Raw genomic sequence first — 14,676 nt, 5'->3', positions numbered from 1 at the left:
TGTCTTAAATACATACATTTACACTAAAAGACAGTGAACACTATTTAGGGGTAGGGAAGTGAACAATTTGGAGACTGTTAGTTGAATTGATGTCCTGCTCCTGGACCGAACCAAGAAATCTCAATCAAAATAATTCTCCACCACGATGACATATTCATGAATTATATTGAAATTAATAATAAGCAGGACTGCAGGATTTCTGTTACTTCAGTTTTCAATTCAAGAAATGGTAGATTTCTTTTAAAATCTCCCACTACCAAAAGATCAATAGATGCTGAGATTGTCTGGTGTCAAGAAGAAGGAAAACACACCCAGATGCCCAGTGCAGTGGCTTACACCTGTAATGCTGGCTACAGGAGGCTGAGCTGGGTGCCGAGGCTGAGGATCACTGGAGGCCAGGAGTTCAAGACCAGCCTGGGAAACATAGCAAGACCACATCTCTTAAAAAAAGGAAAAAAGAAAAATAAAAGAAACAAAAAAAGGAAGAAAGGAGGCACTCAGTGAAGTGGGAATACTAGAAATACTCTATGAGCATTAACAGGACAAAAGTAGGAGACATTTCTCATTGGAATTATTAATTCTTTATTATATGTGACGGGGAGACTCTAGATTCTATTAATATTCCAGTGGTCAAAAAGATGCATATTTAGTCATATTTAATTTTGGCCTTTGAGGCTATGATTTAGTTTTACTTCACCTGGCATCATTTTTATATATAAAAAATATCCTTGGGGCACCTTTCCACCTACAGACTGGACTGCTGTTAAAAATCACCCAATTGTGAAAAACAACAATTAGGATGCAAGTAAATTTTATTACAGACTGGCATAGTCAAGACTGAAATGACCCAGTGAATCCTATAAAAGGCCAAGGGAGCTAACGAGTGTGGAAGGTGAACTCTGGCTTTGCTCCTCTCTTTGGCAAGGGGTTGCCCGATTGTGCTGCCACCATGTCTTTTCGACTTTCTGGTGGGTCCAGGCAGATCTGCTCGCGAACTGGGTCTGGTAGGCTGTCCGGTGGAGGAACAGGCTTTGTGGCTGGGAATGTGTGTGTTGGGTCGGGAGCAGGAAGCAGCTTTTCTTGTACTCTTGGGGGCATCTCTTCTGGAGGAAGCTTCTGCAATAGCGGTGGAGGGTTGGGAAGTGGTGCCTGTAGTGGTTTTCTTGGCAATGAGCACAGCCTCCTCTCTGGGAATGAAAAGGTGACCATGCAGAATCTCAATGACCGCCTGGCGTCCTACCTGGACCATGTGCGTGCTCTGGAGGAGGCCAACGCAGACCTGGAGCAGAAGATCAAGGGCTGGTACGAGAAATGTGAGCCTGGCTCTTCCCGGGGACATGATCATGACTATAGCAGATACTTCTCAGTCATTGAAGATCTTAAAAGGCAGGTAAGAAATAGGGATTTGCATACTTTTACTACAGACTTTGTGTCTGGATAATTTAAAGAAGAGAAAATATAAAATGTGTTTAACAAATTTATGTGATGTAGGATTTGTTCACTCGGTATTTCCAGTGCTAAGTGCAGTACCTGGCAATAAAATCTTGTAGAATTAAATAATGAAAAAGAAATCATTTCAAAACAGATATATTCACTTTGTTTTTCTTATATTTAGCTCATACCATTTGATCAAAAGTAATAAAAGTACCTATGTGGCGCTTAAGCTCTGGATGCTTATTATCTGAAGAAAATCCAGGTTTCTTTAACATAGAAAAAAGATACTAAAACAGATGTTTGACAGATTAAGAAGATATAAAATCACACTGAAATCTGGAGCCTCCTTTGACTTTTGGTAATCAACATTTTTCATAATCTTCCCTATTTAGATTATTTCTGCAACCACCTGCAACGCCAGCATTGTTCTACAAAACGACAATGCCAGACTGACCGCTGATGACTTCAGGCTGAAGTAGGTGAAAACGAACTAATTAATTATATTAATAAAAGTTAAAATATTACAGTTGGATTAAGGAATATGTATTTTGCTTTGAAAACCAAAATGTTTTTCTAAAGCCAGACTAGATCAATAAAGAAATTGAATTAAATACACCCTTATAAAAAGCGCTATCATGGTTGGATACAGTAGCTCATGCCTGTAACCCCAGCACCTTGGGAGGCCAAGACAGGTGGATCACTTGAGGTCAGGAGTTCAAGACCAGCCTGGCCAACATGGGAAGACCCCGTCTCTACTAAAAGTACACACATAGAAAAATAGTCAGGCATGGTGGCGCACTCGGGAGGCTGAGACATGAGAATCACTTGAACCCGGAAGGCGGAGGTTGAGTGAGCTGAGATGGGGCCACTGCAATTCAGCCTGGGTGACAGAGTGAGACTATCTCAAAAGCAAACAACAACAAAAAAGAGCTATTACATATTTTTTAAAATCTAAAATCTAGCAATATTGTATTTAATTGTTAAGCATATTGGATGACAAAAATCAACTCTGAAGAAATAACATCCCCAAAATACAATTCATGAATTGTTAGGTATCTCAAACCATTTTAGCAGTTTGCCATTGCAAGAAGCCTCAGAAGTATGTAGAGAACATCGTATCTTTCAGCATATGAGATGTCTTAGAAAGTTGTGCTTTGCAGCTGCCTATGATGACAACTCCCAGGTGCCTTACTAACCTTTCAGGTATGAAAATGAGCTGGCTCTGCACCACAGTGTTGAGGCCGACACCAGTGGTCTTCGCAGAGTGTTGGATGAGCTGACCCTTTGTACAACTGACCTGGAGATACACTGTGAGACCCTCAGTGAGGAACTGACCCACCTCAAAAAAAATCATGAGGAGGTAAGGAAGCCTGCAGAGTGGCTTCATATAGTGTCTAATTTCCTTTTTTAAGTCCACTGTTCATTTCATAGCAGGGCATGAACATCAATCAAAGTCCTCCACTGAGGATGAATACCAATCCCATTTTTAGGAGATGGAAGTCTTGCAGTGTACAGCTGGGGGAAATGTGAACGTGGAGATGAATGCAACCCCAGGAGTGGACCTAACTCTCCTGTTAAACAACATGAGGGCTGAGTATGAGGACTTGGCTGAGCAGAACTGCAAAGATGCTGAAGCCTGGTTCAACGAGAGGGTAGGTCTATGGCAAATTACAAAGGCTTGCTCAGGAGGCAATCAGGCCGGTCATTAACCCTTTCGACAACTACACTTCAGAGTGCAACGCTGCAACAACAGATTTCCAATGATGAGGGAGCAGCCACAGCAGCCAGAAATGAGCTGACCGAATTGAAACGCAATCTGCAAACCCTGGAAATAGAACTTCAGTCCCTCATGGCTGTGGTATGTAGGAATCGCCACTGAATTGAATATATGTGTGAATATGTATAAGTGAATACAGATATAAAAATGTATGTAACACCAAGTACGTATAACCATTTACATATGACTAAAAGTATAAAATATATTACATATCAAGAATTCTGTCCCTAAATTCACCAATTCCAAAACTTGAAAAATGCCTTTTTACAATAGAGGAATTTTTTAAAATCTTGCAAGTGTTGACTTTCAATTGAAAATATTCAGACCTTATACAAATAATTATTTCTACCTTGAGAATATTTAAAATATGACCATGCTGCTCAAGCATGGTGGCTCACGCCTGTAATCCCAGCACTTTGGGAGGCCAAGGCAGGTGGCTCACTTGAGGTCAGGAGTTCAAGACTAGCCTGGCCAACATGGTGAAACCCCATCTCTACTAAAAATATAAATATTAGCTGGGTGTGGTGGTAGGCACCTGTAATCCCACATACTCAGGAGGCTGAGGCAGGAGAATCACTTGAACCTAGGAAGGGAGGTTGCAGTGAGCCAGGATCGTGCCACTGCACTCAGCCTGGGTGACAGAGCAAGACACCATCTCAAAAAAGTGAATAAAATAATGTAAAATGTCCATGCCATTTCTCTTTTACACAATGAAGCTTTGCTTTTTTTGTCTTTCAGAAACATTCCTATGAATGCTCCTTGGCTGAGACTGAAGGAAATTATTGCAATCAACTCCAACAAATTCAGGATCAGATCGGGGTGAGAGAGGAACAACTGCAACAGATTCGAACAGAAACAGAAGGCCAGAAGCTGGAGTATGAACAGCTTCTTGATGTAAAAATCTTTTTAGAAAAAGAAATTGAAATTTATTGCAACTTACTAGATGGAGAAGAAAGGTAACTATTAACTTGCAGAAAAAAAAAAAGCCTCCCATCAACTAGGTTTTCTCACAGTATATGTATGCCAATATTGTATCCTAGAATTTCCTACTCTAGAGATCACATATATTTATCCTCAGGAATGCATATTATTGCAGTCAAGTGAAATTAAAACATGCAGAAATTTGAAAATCAAATTTCTAAGTATGTAAAAATATTTGTATGTATAATAATATAAAGGTCATTTAAGTATAGAATATTTAACAATTCCAGTACTCCAATTCAAGAGGAAGCTTGCTTTCTGCGATTTAGTGTGTGAGCACATTTCTTATAAATAACTCACTCTCTTTTCTTATCACTTCACTAGTTACCCCACATGTACCTTGTATTAAAGGTGAGCAATGAAGATATAGGAAGAATTAATTGGAGAAGCACCACAGTTTCTTAGTCAATAGCAACAGCCTTGGAATTGTAGCCCTAGCTGTGAATCAAATACTGGGTGAATTACGAGCACATTGTTTAACCTTTTCAAATGCAGTTTCCTCGTTGGTGAAACTGTGGTAACGCCAAAACCATACTTGTAACAAGTCTTAACTATGATGTCTCACTACGTAGCATACACAGAAAAGGTATTTGTGACAGTGGCCTACACAGAAAAGGTATCTGGTAATCACTGCCTATTACTAAGTGCTTGCCCATGGCCGCATAGTGAGGAGGTAAAGTCTTGCACATTACAAGGCCCATCAGCCTTCTGCAGCCTATTCTCACAGGAACCCAACAGTGATTGCTCCCTCCTCAGAACAAAGCACTCATTATACCACTCACTTTTCACTTAATTTACAGCACTTTTCAAGTTATAGGTAATTTTTAGCATGTGTATAATTTTTTCCAACCGTAAAAACTGTGTCTTGGTTCTATATTTTCTGCAGCACCTAGCCCAGCAACACTTTCTTCATGGTAGGCTCTCCAAACATATTCATTGGCCAGTTGATTGAAAAGTCAGAGTGAGAAATATTGCTAGATGAAAGAGGTAATATCTGGTCATGAGAAAATTTCTATCCATAAACATCCATTTCATCTCTTCTTTCACTATGTTGAAGTCATGAAAAGCTTACTAGTGTCCCTTAAATATATAAGGAATTTGAATCTTGTTGAAACTAGAATTCCAAAATGCTTATTTCCAATTTAGAGGTATTTATAAGCTCACTAAGGAAAGAAAAAGATGCAATAATTTACTCTTCTCTTCACAGAAAAAGCAAATCCACATGTTACAAATCAAAAGGATGCAGGCCTGTGAATTCTGGAAATCAAGGCAAAGGTATAGATGGTTTTTTTACTTGGTGTAACTCCTTAAACTCCATCAATTGTGTTAACTAAGTTATTTATTTGTTAACTAAATAAAATTTGTTTTTAAGTTTACTTGTGGTGAATAAAGGCATGAGGGGTCATTATTATAGTTCTTAATATTTGTATTTTATATTCCTATAGAACAACAGATGTGGTCAAATTATGAAATTACCGAGTGAGGAATTAATCCCACAATATATTTCTTACCTGGAATGTATTATCTTTCATAATTTCAATACTTTGATAAAAGAGCTACTTTATCTTAAACCATAAAAATAGGGCAAGCTGGTATTTAAAAGAAGACATTACTTGCAGCCAGCCTTTACTGCCTGATACTTAGATTGTTTTAATCCATGTTTAATTTATGTTTTCAAACACCCATTGCTCTAAAAACAGTGGCAAATATAAGAGAGATAGTCCAGGTTCTTGCTAAACACTGACTTCAAACACAGTATTATATATCAATTTACTGCAGACTTGCAAAAAACATTTTAAAAAAGCAAACATTTTTTAAAAGGTGCGGTGGCTCATGCCTGTAATCCCAGCATTTTGGGAGGCCAAGGCAGGTGAATCACTTGAGGTCAGGAGTTTGAGACCAGCCTGGTCAACATGGTGAAACCCCATCTCTACTAAAAATATAAAAATTAGCCAGGCGTGGTGGCAGGCGCCTGTAATCCCAGCCACTTGGGAGGCTGAGGCAGAAGAATCGCTTGAACCTGGGAAGGAGAGGCTGCAGTGAGCCGAGATCATGCCACTGCACTCCAGCCTGGGTGACAGAGCGAGACTCCTCAAACAAACAAACAAACAAAAAGCATACCTGTTATGGCTAAATACTTTTCAACCTGTTAAAAAATGACCATTAACGTTTTATTTATTTTATTTTAGACTCAGCAAAAGAAACTATTGTCAAAACAGTGGTTGAGGAACTGGATCAAATTGGCAGTGTGCTTTCACTGAGAGTCCACTCAGTTGAAGAAAAGTCCTCTAAAATAAGCAACATTACAGTAGAACAACGAGTACCTTCTAAAGCACCATAAGGAGGAAAACTTATGAAAGAAAGAAAGAAAGAAAGAAAGAAAGAAAGAAAGAAAGAAAGAAAGAAAGAAAGAAAGAAAGAAAGAAAGCCCGCCTTTGCAAAAGTCCTACTGATTAAATAACCTAAGGAAATTATTCATTTCTGTTCTTAAAGGTAAAAGGGCTAGAATTTGTTCTCCTTCTCTTCCTTTTCTCATGTTCTATGCATGTAATCCTTTTCCAGAGAAGAAAAATCCTGCTCTGTCCCTAATTTTTGTTTTTATTTTGGGAGTCTTTTTTGACATTTCATTAAAAATTCTTCTGTTGCAAGTTATTTTTTAATATCTGGTTCTTTTTAATTTCTAAAGTTGATCCCAATGTGACAATACTAAGGACCTGCTAATAAAATAATGTGTTCCATTTCATAGTCACAGTTACCTCAATTAATAACAGAATAAGGTGTCAAGAGCACTAGCACTAATAATGTCTGGTCCCAAATCTGTCCCTGGTTAACTATGTAAATAACTCGATCTTTTTGGGTTTGAGCGTCTATGGACATAAAATAAGGAGATAATATCTACTGATCACTAGGACTTGTTTACCCTTACAATACCTCTCCTGGGTGATCAGCAAATGTTTGTTGTAAAATCTGAACCTGGAAAGCTATTTTTCCATTTTCCAGCACATGCATCTCTCTGCCCCTACCATGGTGATGACTAAGCAAATTTAGAGCTCAAGCCTGGGGTGATTCTAAGTCTTGCTCATATTCTCCTGCACACAAAATTCTGCCTGACATCCTTACTAAATTATTTTGGAAAGTGCCGCTGGGATTGGAAAGCAGCAAAGTTCTAGGCTAAAGAGGTTTTCTTCAGCTGGAGTGGAATGAGGCAGTGACCTCTATAACCACCTAGATTTCCAACTTGCATGGCAGAGCATCATTGAAGGGCTTTAATCAACTGGCATATAGACGATGTGGGATTCAAAATGGCCCATGAAGACTGAACTGCACCATTTCAGGGTGCTGATCCCTGTGAGGTTGCATTCTACAAGTCTCAAATATAAGCTTGGTCACCATTATTTCCTGCTTCCACATAAGGTAGTTGACCTTAGCCTAATGATTCTTTCTGGAGAGGTAGATACAGCTGAAAGTTACCTTTGTCAGGGTCTTCCTGTGATGAATGGTGCCAACCATGATGACAAAGGCCATATTTCAATGGTATGGAGTTAGATTAAGTCTGTTTAGAAGCACTTTCAATTGCAGAACTATAGTGACAATATCTTAAATTTACTGAGTGTGTTTTAACTCACTTTACATGCATTAACCAATTTAATTTTCATAAATGCTTATGAGGTAGGTGTTTTATCATCTTTATGTTATATATGAGGAAAGCAGATTCTCAGAGATTAAGGAATTTCTCCAGGGCTACACAGCTGACGTGTACCGGGGCTTAGATGCAAATCCAGATCTCCTTCTCTGCCATGGTGATTTGAGTTCCATTGAACAGAACAAAAATAAGCATAGGAATTCACTGTTTTCACACTAAGATTCCATTGTCACCCAAGAGGGACCACAATCAGGCAGACTTTTATGTGCATGACTATCAATGATACAATGAAAGCCAGGAGTATGGCTTTCAGTGCAGTGGCCTGCTTGTAACATGAAACAAGCATGCTTGCAACATGACTACAAATCCCTCAAGTATCTATGCCTACAGTATGCCTACTGCATTCTACAGTGTATAGCGCCCCTACAGTATGCCTACAGTATGCTGAAAGATGCCTACAGTATGCCTGCAGTATATCTACATTATGCCTACAGATACCTACAGCATCCCTACAGAAAGCCTACAGCATGCCTGCAGTACGTATACACTCTTTTCTTATCTGCTAGTTACCCACCTCCAGCTCCTCTCCCAGCACCTCCCTTCTCTGTCTCCACATTTATTAAGTCCTGGTTACTGGATGCCCCTCCCTTCTGCTACAGTTTCCATCACTAGGCTTCATTACTCTCTCATTCTGACTGGTAGGGTCACTCAGAGGCTCTATCCCCCAGGAATTAAAGGAGTAAAATCACATTATCAGCTCTCTCAAGACACTTGCTTAACTCACCGTTTTACAAACACAGTGTTGACTCTCTTTCTCTTGTGCCGCCAGTAATATTCACTCTTTCTTATTCCCAACAGAGGTCCTATTCTTTCCAAGAACAACCGGGCTAACTTCCATTTTTCTATATCCACTCTTTCTACTTAAATAGATTTGCCTATCTACATAAGACTGATTTGCACTTAATACAAGCATAACTCATGACTCCAAAATACATGCTATTGATGAATCAACCATACTTCTTGAAACGAAGGCTGGAAAGTTTAAGTGCTCAGCTTGGTTTCCAAAAAGATAGTATTAGCAAAAAAAATGTAAAAAGTGAAAAGCTGTCACCAACACTTGACAAGTCCCAAAAACTTTTATGGGACATCCTTAATTGTGAGCTACCAATTGTGAAACTAAAGACAAGCTAAAAAGAAACCCACATGTAGAAAAATCATAATAAAACCACAAAATCACAAACAAAAGATCTTAAAAATCAGCCATATGGGAAAATAATGATTACTTTCAAATGAGTGACAGTGAGAATGCACAGTGACTTCTCAACAGGAACAATGGAAGGCAGGAGACAATAGAACAATATCTTCAATATGCTGACAGAAATTCCAAATTGTCATTAAATTTCTAAAAAGTGCTCAACCCCATATTAACCGGAAAAAATACAAATGAAAACCACATGAAATACTATTACACACCCACCAGATTGGCAGCACTTTTAAAATATCTGCCACAATGTTATGCATTCTATTCTGGAATGGTTTACAATTTGAAACTATTATGAATACTACTACTATAAATATCCCTTACATGTTACCTAGTACATGACTGCATGCATTTCTCTAGGACACAACCCAACCATATGCTATCTACAAGAAATTCACTTCAAACATAGTGACACAGGTAGGCTGAAAGTAAAAGGATAGAAAAAGCTATATTATGCAAACATTAATAAAAAAATCAGGAGTGACTGAATTAATTTCAAAGTGGACTTTAAAGCAAAGAATGTTACTAGAGATAAAAAGTGATATTATATAATAATAAAGAGGTCCTTAAGAAGATACAGCAACTCTAAATACACTAAACCACTAAGCTTTCAAACACATGAGGCAAAAACGAATGGAGTAGAAAGAAGAAAGAGGCAAATCCAAAATTACAGTTGGGAAATTCAATGCCCAATTCTCAGCAATTGATAGAACTACTAGACAGAAAATTAATGATGATGAATAGAAGAACTGAACAACACCATCAAACCACAGAATTTAATTGACATTTATAGAACACTGCACTCAATAAGAGCAGAAAACACATTCTTCTCATGCACCAATGGAACATAGACCATGTCTTAGGTCATATAATAAACCTTTAAAAATTTATAAGAATTGAAATTATACAGAATATGTTCTCTGGTCATAATGGAATCAAATCAGAAATTAATAATACAAGGTGAAAAGAAAAATCTCTCAACATTCAAAAATTAAATGACATACTTCTAAACGATCCATGGATCTACGTATTTAAAAGAGTCATAAAACAGAAATGACATTAGCAAGATGGTGGAATAGGAGATCCCCCGCTCATATGCCCCAAAGCAACAATAATTTTGTAAGAGTCATCAACAGAAAAAAGTACCTTTATAGGAGCCTTGGGATTCAGGTAGGAGTTTATAAAGCCCTGGTAGAGCCCAAGACCTAGGAGTATCATTTTTACAGGATAGACCCACACCCACTTGGCACTTACTGATCATGGGCCCATCTCCAGACCTAGAAACTGCTCCATATCCTTGCAAGCTTGGCTACAACCCCATTTTGTGTTGGTCCTGCTGCCAAAACCATTTGTCAAAGAGAAGTCATGCACACTAGTACATCAGAAGATAGGCCCACCAACCTCTGTCTCAGCCATACATCCTAAAAATATCCTCTAACTCATCCCCTGCCCCTGTCAGCTACAGCATGAGATGAGTCCTGCTTCCACAAGGACCCACAGGGAGACATGTCCATCTGAGTGTGCAGAGCAGGCTTGCCAATCTTGGTCCCACAACAGATCCCTAAATAGCTCTAAGTCTCAACTCCAGCCCCTCTCAGCTGCAGACTAGGCACTTCTGCCTTGTCAGAGACCTGCTGGGAGAAACACCCTTCTGTGTCCTCAGGACAGGCTTGCCAATCTCAATTTTACAGCATCCCTAAAACAAACCTGAATCTGGGCCCTAGCCCTTCTCAGCTGTGGCCAGAGAGAAGTTCTACCTGCCCAGGAATCCAGAGGGAGGCACTCTCATCTGAGATCCACAGGCAGCCCAGCTGACCTGGGTCCCACAGAAGATCCTGAAATGGCCCTGAAAAGCAGTCCCAGCCCCTCTCATCTGTGGCTTGAGAGCAGTGCTGCCCACATGAGACCTGGAGACAGACATGCTCATCAGTGCTCCTAAAATCTAACCCACTGACCTTGGTCCCGCTGTGGATCTTGAAATGGCCCTGTAATTCAGCACCAGCCTCTATCAACTGTGGTCTTAGAGCAAGCCTGCCTGCCCAGGGACCCACCAGAAAACATACCCATCTGTGACCCCAAAGACAGGCCTGAAGAGCTCGGTCTCAGCTACAGCCTCTAAAGCAGCCCCAAAACTCAGTTCTAACTCGTCTCAGCCATGGACTTGAGCAGCACTACATACCCAGGGTCTCACTTAGTGATCCACAGGGAAACTTTCCAGAGACACAGAAGAAGCCACACCCACTCACACACCTGGTAACAGGCCCATCATCTACAGATCTTGAAATGGACTCTCATTCCAGTGCCAGCTCTATGGACTAAGGTTCTACAGACAGTCCAGTCAACCCAGAGATTACACAGAATCCACAGCTACTAGAGCCCCTGGTAACAGACCTACCAACTATAGACCCCACTGTGGACTCAGCAATAGCCATGTGATCCAGCTCCAACCCCATTTGACCACAATCCCCTCAGCACAGGAACCTAATAGAAGAAGGCCTTAAACTGCCAAAAACAGTCTATAAAGATTTAAAGAAGGCCAGGTGTGGTGGCTTTCACCTTTAATCCCAGCACTTTGGGAGGCTGAGGTAGGTGGATGGCTTGAGCTCAGGAGTTCAAGACCAGCCTGGGTAATATGGCAAAACCCCATCTCCATGAAACATATAAAAATTAGCTGGGCATGATGGCACATGCCTGTCATTCCAGTTACTCAGGAGGCTGAGGTGGAAGGATCACTTGAGCCTGGGAACCAGAGATTGCAGTGAGCTGAGATCATACCAGCCTGGGTGACAGAGTAAGAGGTATTGTACCTTCAAATGCACAGATACCAATGCAAGACTCCATAAATAATATGAAGAATAAGGCAAGAATGACACCTCCAAAGGAAACTAATAACTGACCCCAAAGAAAGGCAGATCTACAAATTGCCTGAAAGAAAATTCAAAATAATTATCTTAAAGAAGCTTAATAAGATGCAAAAGATGTAGATAAATAACTAAATGAAATTAGGAAAACAATGCATAAATAAGATGAGAAGTTTAATTTTAAAAATAGAAACCATAAATAAAACAAACAGAAATCCTGGACCTGAAGAATACAATGACAAAACTGAAAAATTCAGTAGAAAGCTTCGAAAGCAGGCTCTATCATGCAGAAGAAAGAATTAGCAAACTCAAAGACAGGGCATTTTAAATTACCCAATTAGAGGAATGAAAATGTTTAAATAATAAAAAAGAGTAAAGAAGGCATAAAGGATGTATTCTATCCCACCAAGCATACAAATATATACATTATGAGGGTTTCAGAAGGAGGAAAGAGAGAAAAGGAAAGAAAGCTTATGTAAAGAAATACATCCCAAATCTTGGGAGGGATATGGACATATAGATTCATGAAATTCAAAGGATCCCAAGCAAGATCAACCCAAAAACAAACACTATGAGGCACATTAATTCATGCAGGGCTTAAAACCTAGATGACAGGTTGATAGGTCCACCATGGCACATGTATACCTATGTAACAAACCTGCACGTTCTGCACATGTATCCCAGAACTTAAAGTAAAATTTTTTAAAAATTGCCAAAAGACAGAGAGAATCTTGAAAGCAGCAAGAGATAAGAGACTCATTACATACAATGGAACACCTATGAGGCTATCAACAGACTTCTCAACAGAAACTTTGCAAGTCAGGAGAGTAGGATAATACATTCAAGTGCTGACAGAAGAAAACCTGCCAACCAAGAATATCATACCCAGAAAAGTCCGTGCTTCAGAAATTAAGGAGATATTCCCAGACAAACAAAAGCTCAGGGAGTTCATTGCCTCCCTTATAAGAAATGATAAAGATAGGTCAATGAGTTGAAACAAAGGAACTCTAATTAACAACATGAAAACATATGAAAGTAAAAAAAAACCTCACTGTTAAAGGTAAATATACAAATTCAGAATATACTACTGTAATGGTGGTGTACAAATCACTTATATCTGGTATAAAGGTTAAAAGACCAAACTATTAAAACTAACTGTAGGTACAATAATTTGTTAAGGAATATACGTATAAAAAGATATAAATTGTGACATCAAAAAATTAGATGGAGGAATAGTAAAACTGTAAATTTTTTGAATGCAATTGAAGTTATCAGCTTAAAATAACCTGTTCTAACATGTTCAGTGTAAGTCTCATGATAACCACAAAGCAAAATTCTATAGTAGATACACAAAAAAAGAAAGAGAAAGGAATCAAAGCATACCACTACAGAAAGTTGTCAAATCACAAAGGCAGACAGCAAGAGAGGAAAAAAGAAACAAAGGATCTACAAAACAACTGGAAAACAACAAAATGGCAGTAGTAAGTCCTTACCTATCAATAATTACCTTGAATATAAATGGATTACATTCTCCAATCAAATGACACAGAATAGCTAAGGGTATTAAAAAGGCAAACACACACACACACATACACAAAATCTATATGCTGTCTACAAGAGACTCACTTCAGCTTTAAGGACACACATAGACTAAAAGTGAGGGATGGAAAAAGATATTCCATGCAAATAGAAACAAAAAAGAGCAAAGGTACCTATATTTATAGCAGAGAAAAATAGACTTTAAGTCAAAAATTATAAAAAGAAAGAAAGTCATTATGTAATGATAAAGAAGACAATTCATCAAGAAGGATATAACAATTGTAAATAAATATGCACCCAACATCAGAGTACCTTTATAAAGCAATTATTAACAGATATGAAGGGAGCAATAGACAACAATACAACAATAGTAGGGGACTTCGGTACTACAGTTTCAACAATGGATCAATCATCCAGACAGAAAATTAGTAAGGGAAGATTAGACTTAAACTACACTTTAGACCAAGTGGACCTAACAGACGTATATAGAACATTGTATCAAACAAGAGCAGAATACACATTCTTCTCAAGCACACACAGAACAGTCTCCATGACAGATTGTATGTTCAGTCACAAACAGGTCTTAACAAACTTCAGATTAAAATTACATCAAGTATTTTTTCTCCACAAGAGTATGAAATTAGAAATCAATAACAGGGAGAAATTTGGAAAGTTCACAAATATGTGAAAATTAAACAATATGTTCCTGGACAACCAGTGGAACAAAGAAGACATCAAAAGGGAAATCAAAAACTATCTAGAGACAAATGAAGATGGAGACATACGACAAAATTTATGGGATGTAGCAGAAGCAGTTTTAAGAGAGCAGTTTATAACAATAAATGCCTACATTAAAAAAAAGAAATAACCTGCCATTACACATGAAGGAACGAGAAAAAAAGAAGAACAACCTAAGCCCAAAGTTGGTAGAAGGAGAAAATACCAAGGACCAGAAGAGAAATAAGTGAAACTGTAAAACATTGATGAAATAAATTGATGAAGACAAAAATAAATGGAAAGATACGCCATGTTCATTGATTGGAAGAATTAATATTGTTAAAATGTTTATATTACCCAAAGTGATATACAGATTCAATGTAATTCCTATCAAAATTCCAATGGCATTTTCACAAAAAGAGAAAAAAACATGAATTCTAAAATTCATATAGAACCACAAAAG

General features: G+C 38.5%; 1 protein-coding gene across 1 annotated transcript; it reads left to right on the top strand.

The window, feature by feature from the left end:
* The first annotated feature begins 949 nt into the window (after positions 1 to 949).
* KRT26 (keratin 26) lies at positions 950 to 6,831 on the top strand. Its single transcript, XM_010388519.2, has 8 exons — positions 950 to 1,390; positions 1,827 to 1,909; positions 2,638 to 2,794; positions 2,925 to 3,086; positions 3,167 to 3,292; positions 3,950 to 4,167; positions 5,400 to 5,467; positions 6,382 to 6,831. The coding sequence occupies exons 1-8, from the start codon at positions 950 to 952 to the stop codon at positions 6,531 to 6,533; spliced, it is 1,407 nt and encodes a 468-aa protein (XP_010386821.2). The 3' UTR covers positions 6,534 to 6,831.
* The last annotated feature ends 7,845 nt before the right edge of the window (positions 6,832 to 14,676 follow it).

The sequence above is a fragment of the Rhinopithecus roxellana genome, chromosome 19, assembly GCF_007565055.1.
Source record: "Rhinopithecus roxellana isolate Shanxi Qingling chromosome 19, ASM756505v1, whole genome shotgun sequence".
Classification (NCBI taxonomy): Eukaryota; Metazoa; Chordata; class Mammalia; order Primates; family Cercopithecidae; genus Rhinopithecus; species Rhinopithecus roxellana.
The sequence above is the reverse complement of the archived record's forward strand: the minus strand, read 5'-3'. Positions and strand labels throughout refer to the sequence as shown.